General features: G+C 36.9%; 1 protein-coding gene across 2 annotated transcripts in view; it reads right to left on the bottom strand.

Annotated features, from left to right (window-relative positions):
* mindy3 (MINDY lysine 48 deubiquitinase 3) overlaps positions 1-20,597 on the bottom strand; it is a 41,339-nt gene that overhangs the window by 19,924 nt on the left and 818 nt on the right. The window contains exons 2-10 of one of the 2 annotated variants that reach the window (XM_059567951.1): positions 20,426-20,505; positions 19,425-19,485; positions 17,334-17,510; positions 15,968-16,019; positions 15,621-15,735; positions 14,982-15,055; positions 14,695-14,774; positions 14,385-14,455; positions 11,557-11,637 (exon numbers count right to left, since the gene is read on the bottom strand). In XM_059567951.1, coding sequence (XP_059423934.1) covers positions 11,557-11,637; positions 14,385-14,455; positions 14,695-14,774; positions 14,982-15,055; positions 15,621-15,735; positions 15,968-16,019; positions 17,334-17,510; positions 19,425-19,485; positions 20,426-20,505 — 791 coding nt within the window. The remainder of the gene's footprint in view (positions 1-11,556; positions 11,638-14,384; positions 14,456-14,694; positions 14,775-14,981; positions 15,056-15,620; positions 15,736-15,967; positions 16,020-17,333; positions 17,511-19,424; positions 19,486-20,425; positions 20,506-20,597) is intronic. The other variant, XM_059567952.1, reaches the window with a different exon arrangement.

The raw sequence follows: 20,597 nt of genomic DNA, 5'->3' as shown, positions 1-20,597 counted from the left end.
TAACGTAGTGCGTGTATGTTTGTCCATGCAGCCATGTATAGCCTTGACAGAGATAAAAAAATTCAACACAAGGCCGTCTAATAATCCTGCTGTCATTCATGTTAATTCAAACAACATTAGAGGGAAAAATATTTTAATTAGGTTTCTTATTCTTAATTAATCGCTAAATGTTTACTTGTCTTCAATTAACAATTTTTTTCGTCATATTAATGCTGGTGACAAGAATTATGAAATTGCTATGGTATCAAAAGATCTGATATCATAAAGACCTTATTTAAAGCAAAAAGAACTATATTGTTAGATGTATCGTTACTGTGAAATAAAATTACTCATATCGTGATATAAGATTTTGGTTTGGTCGCCCAACCAAAGTGTGGATGCTAATATAGATACATCGTTCTTGGTGTAAACAAGCTTTAAAAAATGTTGTTTCAAACATGTAGTTTTCTACAAAGCCCCTCCTGCCGAAAAGCACAGTCTGCTCTGATTGGCTAGCTGACCCAGTGCATTTTGATTGGCCTAACACCGCAAGCACGCGACAAATGTAACGCCCTTTTCCATAATGGCAAGATTCAACTTTCAACATAAATGTAAAGACAGTAAATAATGTCCTTAGTTTTACCATCAGTTCAAGCCTGAAAGAGGAACAGAGTCACGTGACACACAGTGATGAAGCTCGTATGTGTTTGCAGTACACAAGCCACGATTAAGAAAGCTGACTCCACTGTGATCTGATCTGACCCTCTCTCTCTCTCTCTCTCTCTCGCTCACACACACACACACACACACACACAACGCGATACTCTAAACGGAGCAAAACTACACATTTGAACAGTCAATAGCAAATACTTAAACTATTAAGAAAACAGAATAAGCTCCAGATATAGCTTATTCTGTCATAGCAAAGTTCGAATTGGCCCATTTTTTTTAAATAGCCTTTGCACAACTAGCTTTGTAAACTACTCTCCTAGGTTAAAAAAAAAAAAAAAACCTGTCAGAGAGAAAGACTTTTTCTAAAATTAATAGTAAAAAAATAGAAGTTGAACATTCTCAAATTCCATTCTAATTTTTCTAGAATCTTTTAAACCCTTTAAAGCGTACGATCACATCGGTGTGATCAGCCTTGGCTGATTAGAACTTTAAGTGTGTCACGTCATCAACTGCTGAATTTAAATCCACTTTCTTGCTTTGGCTGGCTCAGTACCAGATAAGACGCTCTGAGGGCTTGTCATATCACAAATATTCAGTGTTTTCAATCATATAATGCTTATTTTAGGTTTCATACATTTAAATACAGATAAGTAAACTATTTAGTTTTGTAAAATACACGCTGATAGAAACAGCAATAACGATCCTTACAAATATAATCTAACATGTTTTTATTGCCATCATATACAGATTGTGTAGGTAACTTAAGTTTACTCTGCCCTTCTCCGAGTTAACTGGAGACCTACTTCAATGTGTTTCGGGAGGAGAGGATGAATTTGTGTGTTGTAAATCGCACAACTCGGAATCAGCGAACTAACATGGCAGCACCCATCACCTGGTATAGATCAACTAACACGGTCGATATAAAAGTGTCTAAACTACCAAATAGATTTACTTGCACATATTTCAGAATCAGAATCCTAAATATCACGTTATCGGGGTCGCTTTAACCCACCACAACAGTGATAAAGTAGCCCAATTCTGCGGGAAAACCACGGCCTTGGCAACACTTCTGATGCTGAAATCACTGCGAGCATCGTGCACTTCAGTGTGTGTAGTAAACGAAACTGCAGATCATTCATTCATACAGAGAAATGATCGTGTAATATGACTTTATGCTCAGGCGGGCAACATTTTGCCAAGGCGGCTGCCTCATAATTCTCTATGCAAGAAAAACCCTGTGCACAAATAGCTACATAACACACTAAAGAAAAGGAAAAATAGAAATCGCATCATCTGACCCCTTTGAGGTTGTGGTTTCATATATGTGCGTAAGTGCTGCACTACAAAGCTGAAGCGTGTATAATAGATCAGGTCCTACTAAAGGAATGATTAATGATGTGTCAGACAGCACAATGCCTCTGAGAGACAACTGTCTGATGAAACTCGAAACACACGTGTCTGATGAGACTGGAATCTATTAAGCGATATTATTTTCCTTCCTTCCTATTCTGTTCTTTTACATATGTTAGTGTATATCCACTGTGCCATCCTTTCATGGAAGACATAAGAACCTGATGATTTAAGTCTTTTAAGCTGACAGAAATCAGAACCAGTGTTGGTTTCGGGTCACATTCACTGTTGCACTATCACTGTGAGAACACGGTGGTCCTATGTGGGAATACAAAAGATCGAGGGCTCCTCACGGTAGCAGAGCAGGGCTCTATAGAAGCACGACTGCTGCAGTGAGGGGAGCTCCTGTGGGACTCACAAAAGTAAGGCATGTGTTTGTGTTTGGGGGCATGTAGTCAGTAAATTAGCAGAGGATGACAGAGCCGTGGAGTGCACCAGACGACTTTACCAGCATTGTGGTTTCTTTTTCCTCTCAAAGAACTCTGTTCAAAAACCTAGTGAGCTGACTCGCTGACTATTACCTACACAGGCAGTTGCGTTCTAAGGCAACATCCTAGCCATTACAGAACCTTGTACAGAACCAGAAGTGGCCAACTTTAAATGCTTGACATCGATTTTAATAGTTTGATGATAGCATGTTATTAAATTAAAGAAATACTAATAAATAAGATTAAATATAATTAAATACAGTTTAAATCACTACATTTACGAATATTTTATGATGAAATGTTAATATTCAACCTTAGACTGCCAGCATAGCAAATTTATCTTTCAGATTTTATTTCTATAGTTCCAGTGATGGAAAAGGGCTTACTATTGGGGATGCACCGATACCGGTATCGGGCCCGATACTGCACTACTGTACTCATACTAGTACTAGTAAAAATGCCCTGATACCAAAAGCCGATACTACACAGTTTGTGAACAGAGCTGTGTTCAGAAAAAGAAACACAAAAGAGAGTAGAACGAAGTTATCAGAGATTAAGGATATCTATGAAGTACATGCAAGTAATTAATATAATGTCAAACATTGTGCAAACGGATGTGCACAAGCTGATAAGCAGAGCACGCTGAGTGGATTGAGCTTGTCGAATGAATATTTTACCGACATCACTGGAATGTTTGTAGTTTGGTCGGATATGTCATAAGCAAGCAAAACAGTGTAAAGGTTACTCGTATAATGTATAACGAGTGGTTCCCTGCATTACAGTATTGAACTGATGCAATGGAGCAGCTCTAATGCGCCATTAAAATAAATGTAACAAAAAGCAACAAAAGGTTATACAATACATTTTAACAGGTATAATTAAGTGTGGAAATAACTGAAGGAAATACCTGTTTGCTGTCTCTGTACCCAATATTTGTAAAAAAAAAAAAAAACCAAGACCAATGCTATGAAAATACAGGTATCGGTATTGGCGAATATCAAAAATGAAAGTATCGGTATCGGACTCGTTCTGAAAAAAAAAAAAAGTGGTATCGGTGCATCCCTACTTACTATTCATAGTAGGGTTGTGCCGATAGACGATAGTATTGTGTATTAACGATAGTCAGAGATATCGATGATAGTAGATGTCTCTATCGATACTCTAGACAATATTAGGCTCATTGTCCTAATAATAATAATAAAAATATTTTTATTAGACAGCCTATTTTAATTCAGAATGCATCTCATTCTTGTTTCTGTGGCAGTGCATCAAGCTCGTCATGAGGTGCACGGTCCAGAGCGCTGTATGACTGATGCATCAGTTCAGTTCAACTTTACTCCAAATATATGAACTTACCCATTTTGAATACTTTATATTTAATGTGTTCGTTTATGTCTAATATTAGTGTTAAACTGTTGGACTTTAAAATTAAATCTACTATTGATTTTCACAGTCGACTGATTTTGCAGAACATTTAGACTGATAACTTCCGTGCGCAGATGCGGCAAATTTGTCACAGGATGCGCGATATGACAGTTGCATCTGACTTATATATATATGAACTAGCTGTTTTAAATACAGTATTTGTACATTTAATGTTAGTTTATCAGTATGTTTCTAAGTATATTTTTTCGATTATTGGGGATTCTATAGGCTCTCTCTCGTGCACCTGTGCAGTTTAAAACACCAAATAGTTATGCTGTGAAAAGAACAAAGTTTCTCCCATCTCTTGCTCCACCCATGCACGATAATATTGTGTATCGTCGATCTCATGGGCTTGACAAATTTGACGATATGAAAAATGACTATATAGCCAAACACTAATTCACAGTTTTCAGTTTTTTTTTATCTGATTGATACAACGTTTTTAAACTAAGTAGTATTTTTAGTATAGTAATTAATGTATATAGTAATAATAATAATAATAATAATAATAATAATAATATGTATGTATATATATATATATATATATATATATATATATATATACTTGGTTTAAACACATTGTTTTATCAATGCATTGCAGATCTGTTTCTTTTCTTCTCAAAATAAACAATGAAAAAAATCATCATGAATATTAATGCTTGGGGAAATCAAAAATAAATACATAAGGAATTGCAAATATATCAACTTTTTTTTGCTTCCTCCAACTAGCTTAATTTCTTTTACTGAACTCAAATTAATTTGATTGCATTGTTAGATTGAAAAAAATCTCTTCCATCTTTATTTGACCCCCTAACTCTAGCACTCTTTATTCGAATTCTATTCTATTCTAAAAAAAAAAAAAAAAAAAACCTAACACTAGCTTTTTTTAAATTCTTTTTGTATTCTAATGATTTACTTTTTATTAATTATATAATAGCATATAGATTTTGATTGCTTCCATTGTCCTCATTTGTAAGTCGCTTTGGATAAAAGTGTCTGCTAAATGACTAAACGTAAAATGTAGATTGCCTTCTCCTCAGAGGGAAATTAGCCTTCATGTTAAAACCATACCTACGCTGCCCCAGAATATGTTCTCCATAGGTAGCTCACCATGTTTTGGAACGGAGCAATAAAATAACATCCCTCATTTTTGTAGCACCATCAACAAAGTATTTAGCACCAAGTAGGGGGCTGAATTGGAAACTGGAAGAAAACAGCTTTGTGAGCCAAGGGCCGGCTGCAGTGGTTTGTGGGTATAAGAAGGGATCAGGCCCCTGAAGGGTGGACAAGAAGGAGAAGAGGACTAAGGTATCTGTAAAAAGACGTGGATGTTAACCTCATCAGATCCGAGACAGAACGTGGTCTGAAGAGTGGAATGAGGAAGCGAGGGACGAGAAGGTTAACATCCCATACTTAGATACAGACAAAGGGCCTCCAGAGAGACAGAGCAGGATGGAAGGAAATAAGGGATGTGAAGCTCATCACCTCAAATAAAAACAGAGCTTGAAAGCAGCTATGGAAGTAAAAAAGTAGTAGTAAAAAAAGTGAAAGCGTTCGAAGATGGACACCATAATCTTTGTGTCCAACATGGGCCACAGCGTCAGTAGACCCATTAATCACCTTGTGAGTGGGTGTGTGAGCAAGAGAAGCATCAGATTTGGTATAAACAGGGGTACTGTGGTTCAGTAGTCACAGATCGTGTTTCTCTGCATTATACATGGTTATAGTTACCAGTGTGCTGCGCTAAAAGCTGCTATTCCATTACTCACTGTCCTCAGGGTGTGTGGGGCTGTACATCCACTGGGACCTGAGATCATTCCTTTAGTGACCACTGCTGTATTTGTATGTGTCCAGGGCCCTCTCAGGACCTCTGTGAAAGGTCATTTGTATAGTGTCTGCTGCTTTGTGTGCACATAAATCAGATAAGAGTGGAACACAAACCCTATTAGAAGCTAAAAGCAGAGACAAAGAGACAAACAAAGACGGTAACGGGAGTATGGATCCGTTGGGAGACGGGCTTAAAACTTGTCATCAGAGACACCTATCTTATGCGCACACACAGAGAAAGGCAAAAAAAGCCACCTTCCATAACACATTACAAACAAACCGCATTAACAGACAAATCCCATGGGAGAGAAATCTTTAAGTCTAAAATAAACTTTTAGGATGCCACTGACAAACTGCCAGAACAGTCATCAAAAATTATACCAGCACAACCACAAAACCATCTTAAAGGGTTAGTTTGCCCAATTTGAAAAAATATGTAATTAATAACTTACCCTCATGTTGTTCCAAACCCGTAAGACCTCCGTTTATTTTTGGAACACAGTTTAAGATATTTTAGATTTAGTCCGAGAGCTCTCAGTCCCTCCATTGAAACTGTGTGTACGGTATACTGTCCATGTCCAGAAAGGTAAGAAAAACATCATCAAAGTAGTCCATGTGAAATCAGAGGGTCAGTTAGAATTTTTTGAAGCATCGGAAATACATTTTGGTCCAAAAATAGCAAAAACTATGACTTTATTCAGCATTGTCTTCTCTTCCGTGTCTGTTGTAAGACAGTTCAAAACAAAGCAGTTTGTTATTTCCGGTTCACGAATGAATCATTCGATGTAACCGGATCTTTTTGAACCAGTTCACCAAATCGAACTGAATCGTTTTAAACGGTTCGCGTCTCCAATATGCATTAATCCGCAAATGACTTAAGCTGTTAAACTTTTTTAATGTGGCTGACACTCCCTCTGAGTTCAAACAAACCAATATCCCGGAGTAATTCATGTACTCAAACAGTACACTGACTGAACTGCTGTGAAAAGAGAACTGAAGATGAACACCGAGCCGAGCCAGATAATGACTCCTTCACGAGTCAAGAACCGTTTCTGTCAGACGTGTCCGATTCGAGAACCGAGGAGCTGATGATACTGCGCATGTGTGATTCAGCGTGAAGCAAACCGACACACAGAGCGTCTGAACCGAACTGATTCTTCTGGTGATTGATTCTGAACTGATTCTGTGCTAATGTTATGAGCCCAGGTAAACCGAAGGCTTGCAATCATCGCCAACGACGGCTAACATCGAGCGCAAAAGAACCGGTGAACTGTTTTCTTCAACCGGTTTATTGAATCGAACTGTCAGAAAGAACTAAAGGTGATCCGAAAACCGATGCAACCGGTTCTTGACTCGTGAACGAGTCATTATCTGGCTCGGCTCGGTGTTCATCTCTCTCTTCACAGCAGTTCAGTCAGTGTACTGTTTGAGTACATCAATTACTCCGGGTTTCAATGGAGGGACTGAGAGCTCTCGGACTAAATCTAAAATATCTTAAACTGTGTTCCGAAGATATATGGAGGTCTTACTGGTTTGGAACGACATGAGGGTGAGTTATTAATGACATAATTTTCATTTTTGGGTGAACTATCCCTTTAAATTCTCCACACCTAATGAACAGCTGTCAAATATAATGATAACGTATTGATACCATATTACTAGTCTAAATTAAAAGAAATTTTATATTTATCAACCAATATTTTATATTTAATTGTATCTGCATTTTCTAAATAATAATGAACCAAACACAATAATGTTAATAAAACAGCACAGACATGTTTATCGAGAAGATACTGTGGACTCTTAATGATTAAAACAGCAACAAATAGGCTTTCAGCACAATCAAAAGGTCAAATAAACTAAATTATATCATGAAGCTAGCGAACTAGGCAATGCAAACTCAACCCAATTAGCCCGAAGGCTTTAATGTGCATCCTTTTAACAGCTGCTCTTCAAGTTGTCGCCTGAGAGTTTTTTCCTTCTCTGGGGACCTGGCAGAGTGACTGACTCTACTGGTGACTCCAGCGGGGGAAAACTAAACCAGATGGACACACAGAGTGCTCTAGGGGGGAAAAGATTGGCTTTCCTACCGGAAATCATGGCATTACTCACCTGAGGCTATGCTCCGCTAACCAGCCCCAGAGAGAAGGTGGAGGGAGAGAAGTGGGTGCCCTGAGAGCATAAGGATTAAATTGATTGTGTGCGTGTACGAAATGGGGCTGCTGTTTGCATAAGGGAGCAGAGAGTAGCAGGCCCTTAAATCATTAAGATCTTCTAAAGCTCATGGGAATGGAGCAGCTGAGTGTGAGAATGTTTAAAATCTGCTGGAGGATCAGCTCTCCACCAAGATGCTTCATCTTCAATATTACTGAATAAAGACCTATATGAAAAAGCTAGTGAGAAACTGCATATCTGTGCAGTGCTGGAGAAATGTCTTTGAAACTGATTCTGATTCTTGACAACTTCAAGAGGCTCACAAATTAAAAGCACACCATTCTCTCATACTGAAGTATTTCCTGAATAAATAAAGAGACATGAAATATTTTGACTGTAGTCATTATACTATGTGAGAAGAAGGAAACCAGAGTGATATGAGAAACCATAAACTAGCATGAAGACAACTGGTTGCCTTGGACAATGGTTACTGTTATCCAGTGTAACACGTATCATATAAAAACATTTGACCACAGAATGCCACGACTAATCAATTAAAATGAAGTGTTCCAGAGAGCGGTTAAATAAACAGTGATAACCAAAACAGTATTTTAATAAATAATCACTTTTCGTGAGGTGGAAGACAAAACAGCACAAAGAATTCTGTGAACATTGGGCAGCAACTCCATAAATCGGTGACTTGAATAAACCACTTTGCCAAATCAGACAAAAGATGCTTCTTGATAGCAGCTGAAATACTGTCACATTACTGAAGAATGCAATTATGTTAGAAGCACAGCTGCTTTTAGTTACTTCCCAACACAGCATCTGACTACACCGGGGCTAACAGATTATACTGTACTCAAGCTAAGATTTGGTCTAAGAAACTTAGGAAGTAAATAAGAAGTCTGGAAATGCAGGAGCAAAGGATGGGGAAACTATCAGTGTGTAATGACTTTGATGAGATGGATACTTACCATAAATTTTACTTCCGGAGCTCTTATGTAGAAAACCTCTACACCGACTATACAGTTACTATACTAACAGACTTTAACACACAATACTACTGGCCTACACACAGGAACAATGAAGGGTGATTCATGGGCAGAGGTATGAGATGAGCCTTTGTTAGTCCTGAGGATTTTGATCCTGCAGCTCTAATCAGGATGAGAGAAATAAATGATGAAAGACTCAGACAAATACATTAAAGCACTGCTGCTTCAAGTCCATTATGCTTTAACAGTAAATCAACCACCTCTGTTCAGAGACCTGTCTATTTCTAAAAAATAGACGTTATGTTAATGCTGCCTACAGTACAGCAACATGGTAACATTGGTTATTTTCTAACTGTATACATTTGGCTCAAATATTTTGACATTTAAAGGAAACATGCACTGCATTTCATAGAATTAAAATAAAATAGTTGGGTTATGCTGGATCTGCATTAAAAAAGTGGCTAGTTTAAAGTTAAATGATACGAGTACTCCATTACTGTCAGAAAATTTTCTGAACAGGAAGAAAACAAATCATGGACAAAAAGGAATCTCTAGTGGGCAAACACCGGATGAGAATAATGTACTGACAGTAAATGGCCTTAAGTGTAAGACCATGATTAATGCTTGCCGTCAATCTCATTTGCCTCCAGGTGGAAACCTTTGTGAGAAACAAGCATTTCCTCTGTTGAGTAAAGGGATAAAACACACGGGTGCACACACAAAACTCTGTAAACACTGTAATCCAGTGGCTTTTAAAAAGCCTTGCTCTCCTGTTATTTAATAAAGCTCAAGCCATGAGAAGTCGTGCATTAATGTGACTTTACCAAATGGCGACAACAACAAAAATGATAAAAAAAAAAAACACCATTTCCATTTTATACTTACAGTCTGAAGATGGAACATACCCCTATCCCAGAGTACTAAACCTCAGGGCATAGCATGTCCCATATCATTTCTGCTGTGAACATGAATGATACCTCAAACAGTGTATCTTGAGGTGTGCTATTACTTCTCCAAGCAATGGGACGAGGGCTTTCAACAGGGCAACAATAAAACAGCTGAAAAAAAAATGCACTGAAAGATGGACCCAGGCCATATCTAGGGACCACAACATCATCTGGAGTGGCCTCTTTTGGCCAGTGGAGCAAGTACCTGCTAGCAACCTAACCTTGGTGCAGCGTGAATGCTCTGATTCGTTAACGTGCTCGAAGACAGAGCTTGTGAACCTGGAGTGTTGTGCCTGAACGCGTTCATTGAACGATAGTTCATGAACTCGTTCATATTTTGGGCGAATGTGAACTGAACGTGCTGTATTAATGCCTGATGAACGTTACTGTGAACTCGTTCATTCTGGTGTCTTTGAACGGCACGCTCTCTCAGGTTAACTTCGTTCAATACGGTACCAGATTACTATAGAGCCTTCCAGGTGAAAACCCGGCTAAAACACACCGTAAACGGGTCTTAATATGTAGTGGAAAAACACAGAATCTGGCAACACCAGCCACCAGTGTGGCACCGCCGTCCGCCGCATGCGTGACGCGTCATCAAAAAAAAAAAAAAAAACGACAGCAGCATGTAGCAAGAAGGCGTATGATCATTTAAAAGAATTTTATGATGTTTATGACAAGGTCGGTGAGAATGGGAGACAAAGCATTAAAGCAACAATGGGGAAATTCTGTCCCCTCAATGCTAATGTAAACCCTGGTTGGATAAGGATTCAAAATTGGATATGAAGATGAAATCTGACGCATCGCTTCATTGTTAAAACTGATAAAATAATTGCGGTCTGTGATTCTTTATGGGCTGTGAATATTATCTTTAAAAATAATAGCTCGCAGCAAGGTATGGAAAAAAAGAACTATGAACTAGTTCATTTTTGGAACTGTGAACTTTAGTTCAAAATTTTGTAGTTTGAACTATGAACTGAACTAGTTCATTTTAAAATTTGTGAATTGAACTTTGAACTAGTTCATGTAGAAAGTGAACTTTCCCAACACTGATGCCCACTCTGTTCTGTTTTCGCGCTCCACCTAGGCACGCTGCATTCTGATTCGGGTTCGGATATCATACGGGAAGTCGGGCCGATTTAGAAATCGCGCACACTCAAATCGTGATTTTATTACGATTTAAATTAATCGCACAGCCCTACTTCTCATCCTTAACAACATAAATTTCATGATCTTAAAATGACATCGTTTACTGCTCAGCACTAATGGCAACACTCTGGAAGTCTGTGGAATCAATACAGTTCTCACATCCATCATCAGGACGTGTTTTAACACCAGGTACTACAGTTACATGAACTGACATTTCCACTCAGACCCAAGATACACCTCACATTAGCCATCCCTCTCTGTGAGCAAGTCGGAGGGCCAAATCTGACCGCATGACGTGGGGGCTGAAGCCAGGACACACCACACTGGATGCCTTATAAGTCCAAAACCTCTTTCTGCCTCTCATCATCCAGCCCATACTCCCCCACTATTTCTTCTTTTCTCTTCCAGAAGACGTCTAAGGCACTAAATCTATTAGCTAGCACATTCTTGTGTTTTTAAGTCTTCACTCAATAATGAAATAAAAGAAAACTGCCAGACTGCTTCAGATATAAAGAGAGAGAGAGTAGAAGAGTGAGGGAAGGAAGAAAGAAGCTTATTTTCTTAACTCACCTTAGTGAAGAATACTGAGAGATGAGTCTCGCTGCCAAGGATCCAAATAGGGAACTTTGGAGATTTGAGAAATGCGCCTACCTTTAAAAGCAGAAAAAAAAAGAAATCGCAGTTGAGCGCCAATCTCCATACCAATGCCATGACGGCCTGGCCAGCCACATTCCAGAACCATCACGAACAGGTTGATCCACTGCGATAAGTTGATTTGTAATACTTACAGGAACTGCCAACTATTCAATCAATCAGCTTATGAAAATGATAGGATGCCAATTTACACATTAATCACTAGAACTGATTATGAACGGTTGATTGTATTATATGAGCACTGAAACATGTTCTACATCAGGGGGCCAACTCCTGGCTATATATGGCCCCAGAGACCATTTAAACAGTCTTGCAAGGCCATTTAAAAATTTAACTTATAAAAATAGCCTTGATTTTATTTATTATAACAAAAAAATAAATGTTTAAATTACTGTCAAAATATAAAATACTGCTATTTTTTTTTTTTACAATTTGATTAAGTTTATTTTTCTAATGTGTAATCCCAAGAATGTACACAATTAGTTAATTTCCTTCCAAAATTTAAAATGACTACCCCCAAGAAAATAAAGATGAATGCATTTTCAGCCAATGCATTAAATGCAAGTTATTTTTATACTTTGGCTGTGAACGTTCTTCGACAGTCTGCACAATGCAGTTTCATCATCAGAAGTGTCTGCTGTTTTACGGAGACTGTCCCAAAAAAATTGGGCTGTGCATGAATGGTCTGTGTACAAAAGCACAGGTGTGAGATTAATATATATATATATATATATATATATATATATACATATATATACATATATATATACATATATATATATCACACACACGTGCAAAAGTCTGAGGCCATTAGTATTTTCACCAACAAAAAATGGTTTTAAGTCAGTTATTTCTATGTTTTGATGTAGTGTGTCAGTAAGAAATATCAGTTTACATTTCCAAACATAATTTTTGCCATTAAATGTAATAATCTTATAATAAGATATTATAATATATATATATATATATATTATAATAAGATATTATAATATATATATATATATATATATATATATATACATATATATATATATATACATATATATATATATATATATATATATATATATATATATATATATATATATAAAATATTATAATCTTATAATAAGATTTTTGTTTGCACAAGGAATCTGACAGCAGCCAGTGCACCACACAGAGATCTGATCTCATCATCATCAGTCTGTCTGGAATAACACGAAGAAACAGAACAAACTGAGACAGACTCAATCCAGAAGAACTGTGGCAATGTCTCAAAAACTCTTCAAGAAACCTGCAAAGCTACAGTACCGTGCAAAGTTTTAGGCACTTGTGTAAAAATGCTTTAAAGTGAGGATGCCATCAAAAATAATGCCATAAATAGATTTTATTAATTAACTTCCATTAACCTAAATAAATTAAATCACCATTTGGTGTGACTACACTATGCGTTATGCAATATGCGTTAAAATACTAGTGGCCTAAAATTTTGGCACAGTACTGTATACACACACACCTTACTGACCCCAAACTTTTGAACTGCTGTGTTAATTAATTTTGTTATGAAAAAAGTTCCACACCTCTGATCCACATTACAAATGCTGCACGCACAGAAAACCACAGCCACCAATCAAAACCAAATTAAAATGGAATGAGATGAGAGTCAGCAGTTTAACACAAGACTGCAGAATTATTCAAGAAAACTGAGTTCAAAGTGTAGCTCTGCACACTCTACCTACAGCTCGATCTCCAGCAGTGCATCCAAACACTGAAAGCCCTCACACTCAGCTCACATCACTCAACAGGTGAGTATCAGCAGCAGATTTGGGCGGGAGGGCGTTCCAGGGGTGTGCGGATTAAAATGATCATGAATATTGTGATGGAGGCTCGGATGGTTCTAAATATGAGGTGTTACATTCCTGCATTCCTCTAGTCCAAACACTGCTCACAGCACATATCCTGAAGCTCTGCTTAGCACAGTGCCATTTAAAACAAAGCAGCTTCTTAATGACTTTCTCCACAGGTTAAAACAATAGAGTCAATTCCTTCCCAGGCTCATAAAACATACAGGATGTATGCGCTAGGTGCCAGATCTCTGATGTTCACCCTTTAGAGGGCAACACATTGGTTAGGTAGCTGAGACACATTTAGCATCTGAAAAAGAGTACCACTAACTAACTAAAAAGAAAAGAAAAGAGAAGAGAGAAAAAAGGAAAGATGATAAAATAAGAAATGGTAAACAGAAGAGAAAAATGAAGGACATGAACAAAAATAAAATAAAACAAACTAAACTACGCAAAGAAAAGAAAAAAATAAAATTGAAAAAAAAAACACACACACAGAATTTCAAAGTTAAATTGTTTTGTGTGCGAGAACAAACCTAGAGAATATCTGTTCCTCATCAGAAAAATTCTTAAAAAACTGAAGAAGGAAAAAAAAAAGAAAACAGTCTGACAGAGTGATGACTGCGACACTAGTCTGCAGTCAGTATATCAGTAGGTTGTGTTGCAGTTACATTTCCCTGTATGTATTCCCTGAGATGTATGGCTGGAAAACAACAAAACCACAAAGAAGCCTTGAGCTTTGGCATCTAGACACTCTGCATCTATAGACACCTAACCCTAACACTTGCCAAAATTGGTTTCCAGATTTATGTAGAGAACACCATCTATTTACTGTAGAGAACACCATCTATACAACATGAATTATAAATCTAACTACAATATTGTAAGCTACTGTGAGGGTGCTTATGAGTAGACACCCACCTTGCAATAGCGCAGTGACTCCATAAGTGTGAGGAAGCCAACAGAGGCCTGCTGATGGATGCCATGAAGCTCTAGAGCAAACAAAAACAAAATAATTAAATTCCTGTCAACTGCACAAAAATAAACAGTCTAAAATAAAACACTTTGAAACATAATGACCCTAGCATTCTCTCAGCAAGCATTTTTTAAGTCTGTTAAAACTTGAGCAAAACATAAGCTAATGCTGCCACCAAGTGGTCTGCAACAGTTGAACATGCTGTGACAGCATGTCAGTCAACACATTAATATTAAGTAAAAATATGAAGCATACTCATTCCAGAACATTCTCTATCACCGTCCCACACGTTAGACACAGCATGACCTGTCACCAGAAGGTTGATTAGACTCTGGCTAAAAAGTATGGAAAGAAAAGAAGCACTCACTATAGATGTACATTTCAGCTTAATATACTGTATTTTTTTAAATGTGTTATGATAAACAGTGCTATAAAGCAGCATTACACAACACAAGATAAATCTATCAGAATACAAGCCAATAATTAGAAGAGCTGCCTAAAAATCACACAATCAGAACTTGAACACCCATCATGCATTTTACCTGCCGTGGCCGTACACAGGGTCAATCAGAGGTTCAGAGGTGTCTTCAATCTCATTCTTTATGTTCTCAATTCCCTGTAATTTCAAGTCAGACCATGAATACCAAAACAGACACATGAATGAGCATAGCGGGCAAGTGACATACGCTACAAAGGGCATAATTTGTCATGTACGCTATTGTTCAAATATTTGGGGTCAGTTATTTATTTATTCACTTTTTAACTCCATGCCAGCATCAAAGCTATTTTTTATGATGATCTCAGAATAAATTACACAAGATATGCAATTACCATAAAGTTATAGAAAACTTTTCAGATATACACTATTAAAACGAATATAAAACAATTATTAAAAATTTTAATATTAAACAATATTACTGTTTTTACTGTATTTTATGTTGAGCATAAGAGACTTCTTTCAAAAACACCAAAATACTAAAATAAACCAATTCTTTTAAATTGTATGAATATTAAACAAACTAATGTTTTTACTATATTTCTATTATGAGCATAAGAGACTTCTTTCAAAAAAACTCTTACCCCAAACTTTTGAACAGTAGGTTTAGATGAAAGGTCGCTACCATGCAAGCACATTATTCTCTTGTTTTTAAATGGAGTTTTTCAAAAATGTAAAGTTATACCTTTGTAAGTATGACAGAGTACAGAAATAGCAGAACCCCGAATTTGTTCTTCCAAGTGTCGTACAGTGACAACACCACCTCTCTCAATTCTGCATCGGTCCTGAGAGTCCTCTTCCTGAGAAAGGAGCAACCACAATTCAACTACTAATTGGGAAAGATCCTTACTGATTACAAATTTATCTAGGAGTTTTTTTTAAGCTGCACCCTTTATTACATTGTGAAATTAGGTGCTTCTGTACTACTGGAGATTTCTGCCAGGAATTTGCATATTTGTAACACAGTGAAAGTGAAGACATAATGAAACAGAAACAAGTGATGCAGTGTGGAAAGAGAGTTTGTGCACTTACTGTATGACGCTGTGAAACCTCTCAAAGCCAAGCTCCTCAGCAGCCAAAGCAGCTACACACACACCATGCAAAAACACAAACACATTTAACAAGACACAACAATCCAGAAAAAATTATTTGTAAGTTCACAGTTAATAAGAATACACATCTCCGCAAGTTTATACTAGCATGCTGTGTTGGATCATCTACTGTCAATGTATGCATTCAAAGTGAAAAGATATAGCAAATATCACAGATCAGTGTTAGGTAGGGGTGTGCCATATCATACCATCCACGATAACACCGGTATACATTTTTACATGATAATAAAGTGTCATATCGCGATATCAATAACACAACAATGAGACTATGTTTGGTGAGGGATGCACCGAATGTTTGGCAGCCGAAGGAAGCAAAAAGACAGAATAAATTGTACCGAAAATATTACAGACCCCAATTTGAACACAATGAGCTGTTGTAACTATTATCATTATTGTCTTTTTTATTTTATTCAACAGAACAACAGTAAAATTACAATACTAACATTTATGAATGTTGATGGAGCTTTTATTTTGACAGAAACCCGCAGGAAGTCCTCAGTACTTCTTTTTGTTGACAGCAGCAGATTATAAATTATTCTCATTACTAATGCTCATTACAAGGCTCAATTTATTTGAATGCCTGATTCAAGAAGGGGGTCTCAAAAATGGCCACAAAATATTATTTTACTAACTTCTTAATTTTAAGTTAAATTGGGCTTTGTTGTTAAAATGTCTGCTAGAATGTAAAAAAATGGTCAGTGTTAAAGAAGTACTTTTAAATTGCTGTTTTTCTATTAATGTACATTTAAAAAAAAATAAAATGTGATTCCATGTAGTGCCCATTTCATTAATTTAACATTTAATATGGTTGGCATCCAAGTTATTTGACATTTGAATATTTTTATTTTTTAAGACAATAGTAACTTTCTCTGGTAATTGGCTACTTTTATAATGCTGTAACGCAGTTACTATTTGTGAGAAGTAACTAGTAACTATAATTACTTTAAGTAATTTTCCCAACACTGGTCACTACTATTGCACTATAGTGCTGCTTCTGCCACTTTATGACAATAGACTTATACTCTGAATCAGGTAGTCTGTCATCAATGACAGTAGTTCATTGGAAAAAGATGGCCTTCATTGTGTTTGCACTAATAAATGCTGCTGCAAGCAAGCTGAAATTATTCCATTTTTATTTTCTATATTGTCCTAAATATCATTATCGCAAATATTCTTTAAATATTGTGATATATTAAGCTATATTGCCAACCCCTAGTGTTAGGTATTATTAAAAAACTGTTCATTATCTGTACAACATTGAGAATGACTGTTGCTAATTTTCTTACTCTGTGTTTCAGTAGGTTGGCTCGACTCAGGCTCTGGGTGGCTGTCAGTGATGTCACTGCTGTCTGTGGTTTTAGCATGAGGCAAAGTGGCCAAGTGAAAGGCCTGTGTCTTATTGAGGCAGGCAGACTCCAGGATCTCACTGAGGGTGGAGCACAAGACTGTCCTCTGCTCTTCCTCTGTAAGGATAACACAGAACATAAGTCAAGCCACGCATCTAATTTCTGTGCTGCTTTAAAGATTCAAGTCGATCAGTTTTGCCACTAGCTGATGTGTTGGATCCTTCGCTCTGTGTCCCAGTGTAGTTCCATGCCATAACTTTAATCAGCCAAATATATTGGGATAAAATAAATGTTTAAATGAAGCGCAAAACTACCTGTTATAAACAAAAAATTATAAATTGTATTTGCATTCAATTCAAACGTCTTTCAAAACCCAATGAAACTAATCCAGAGGTTGAACAGGTTTACATTGGTAGGACATGACTGTTCTTTCTGTTTATGACAATCAAGCAGCATTCCAAGCAGGATGACAATTACACATATTAATGAGGGCATCAGCTAAGAATGTCAAATATGATCTTTACAAAGGAGTGAGGAGGAGATGATGGGAGGAGAAGAAAACTAAATATCTTCAGCTATAAAACAAAAGGACACAATCTCTCCAACAACGTTGTAACATGTCTTCAATTGAAACTGAAAGTGATCTAAAATATTGGATAAAAAGGCTGGAGTATTACGGGTGACAGGTAATAAAGGTCTTAGAATGCTACTTTTATAATTTGACTGCATTAAGAAAGGGCCAGATTTACTAAACAGGGCAAATTAGCTTGAGAGCCTTATCCCATAAAAGTGCAGATGGGAGTGGAAAATTCTGCAAGTGATTTACTGGCAATGCACAAAATAAAGAAAGAAGCAACCGGTGCATTTCCATAATGACCAATGCAATCTACCAAGAGCAGGGCAAACAAGCAGAGCTATAATAAGGTGCATGATAATAAGGTGTGTGTGACCTACTAACACAGGCACAAATTGGTTAAGTCATGCTTTTTTGGGCGGTAAATAATGGCGCAAACACCAGGAAATTGCCTAGTGCAAACCTAAGTAAATCATGTTACGTGATTCATTTAAATACTCTCCTCTCATAAATTTTGCATTTGAAAGGAAAACTCAAACAAATGCATACGCAGTGAGGTCAGCCCAAAATGACTGTCCAAACCTTTTCACTGCACGTTTTTAGTAAATCCTGACAGTACACTGTAAAAATGCTACAGTAAAAACCTGTTAAATGGTTAACGGTAATTTCCCCTACTACAGACGATGAATAACCATAAACTGACATGCCCAGAATTCCCTGCGTCACATTTCAAATTTGATCTGTGTTACACCAAATGTTGTTAAATAAATGAATGATTATTGCATCATTTCAGTTTCATGTGTGTTACCATGATAGTGTTAGTGTTTGTGTGAATGACTGTGCACCTTCTATATATGTTAATAATTAAAAGCTGCTTGTGATGAGCTTTGGTTTATCATGTGACGTTCTCTTATCAGTGTATTACAAAGATACAAACCAGAGTTCAGTATTTCAATAGGCTGCTATATTAACATTATACCAGTTAATGAAATTACGGTATTCAACTGTAAATTTTATTTAAAACCTTAAAACGTTGATTTTTTTGCAGTGTAGTTTTTTAACACCAAAAGGTTTGCTTTGGGGCAAGCTGTTTGTAAATCTGTCCCACAGTGAAGCACCAATTTCTCCAATTTTAGGCACACAGTAAGACTACAATACAGATATATACCTATAATAAGATTCATGATGATGAATGATGAATGGCGGGGGAAGTACATTAAAATAATTATGTCATAACAATGCTTAATTTATGTATTTACACCACCTAAATATCAAGTTTATAAATGTCCTGTCTTTGAATAGTCTTTATAATCTTAATCAAAATTTACATTATGTTTATGCTTATTATGCCACTTATGATGAGCTTGAGATGCTCATACATGCCTCGCCTGAGTTTCATCAGGTGTACAAAAGTGGAAACAAGGTGGAATTCCCTTTTAAAATAATGTACAACAAACCTGAGATATCTTTCCAGTTTGAGCCTTCAGTGGTAAACAACATGTTCTTCAACAGGAAAGCCTGACAAATAACAAACAAAAACATACAAATCGTTGGGGCTGGAATACAAAAAATGACTTCAAATCTGAATAGATTTTAAAACAGCAGGTATCATACACTTGCCAACTTTGTAAGTGGTTACAAAGAACACTAAGCAACTGAGGATCTCACACTAGCAGACTTTCAGGTATTTTCTGAACACAAACTCATGCAGAAATAAGCTAGGAGATGCATGACATCTGATGTCCTCCCAACTAGACTGAATCCTTAGTATGCCCATCAGACAATATAAGATTTATGAAATTGATCAACTCCGACTGCTCAGAATCTGCAGACTGATATAAAGACTGGTGACAAATTAAAGGAAAAACGTAAAGCATCTTGGCAGAGGCTAAAAAGTGCCAACACAGCAGTTACAATGAACCCTGGCTTTGATTCGACAAGTCTCTGGATCTCTCTTTGTGGGAATAAATACCATTCTTATAAAAGCGCTGTGATAATGGTGGTGGAGGAAGTTAAGGATGTATGCTGATATAGTTATTGTTCTTGATTAATGTGTTTTTACAATGTAGAAAAGTCCTACATCACAAGTGTTTTTTGGAGAGACACTTCATCTCTTAAACAGTTTGAATCCACTGTAATTCTGTCCCTCACAGCTTCATTTTCACTGCAGTCAAAAATTAACCATCAAACCAATCAGTAACCCCATGTGCCCTATAGATGGGACCACTGTCAATCCTGAACAGTCCCATCAGGATGGGATAAATGTAATTACTTAGAAAAATTAAGTCGGCATGGTTCTGGTTTCTCTGGATTTACCTTTAATTTGTCACCAACCTTTATATTACATCACTGCAGAGCAGCTTTTATATTTTGGACTTTACAAATGCATGGATGTACACTTACTTCATTACTGACTAAACATCATAACCTATGAACAGAAAAAAAATAAGGCGAATACCTGCACCGGTGCAATGACAGCACACGGTCCACCTTCAAACTGCTCCAGTGCAGAGCGCTCTGTCTCACTGAACACAAAGCCTGTGGAAAGAAACACAGTGAACACAAACCACAGTCAATGTCACAAGTCTCAGCTTGGCAATTCATCAGGGGCTTGGCAATTTATAACTGGG

Source organism: Carassius carassius, chromosome 15, assembly GCF_963082965.1.
Source record: "Carassius carassius chromosome 15, fCarCar2.1, whole genome shotgun sequence".
Taxonomy (NCBI): domain Eukaryota; kingdom Metazoa; phylum Chordata; class Actinopteri; order Cypriniformes; family Cyprinidae; genus Carassius; species Carassius carassius.
This window is presented reverse-complemented; position numbering and strand designations above follow the sequence as displayed.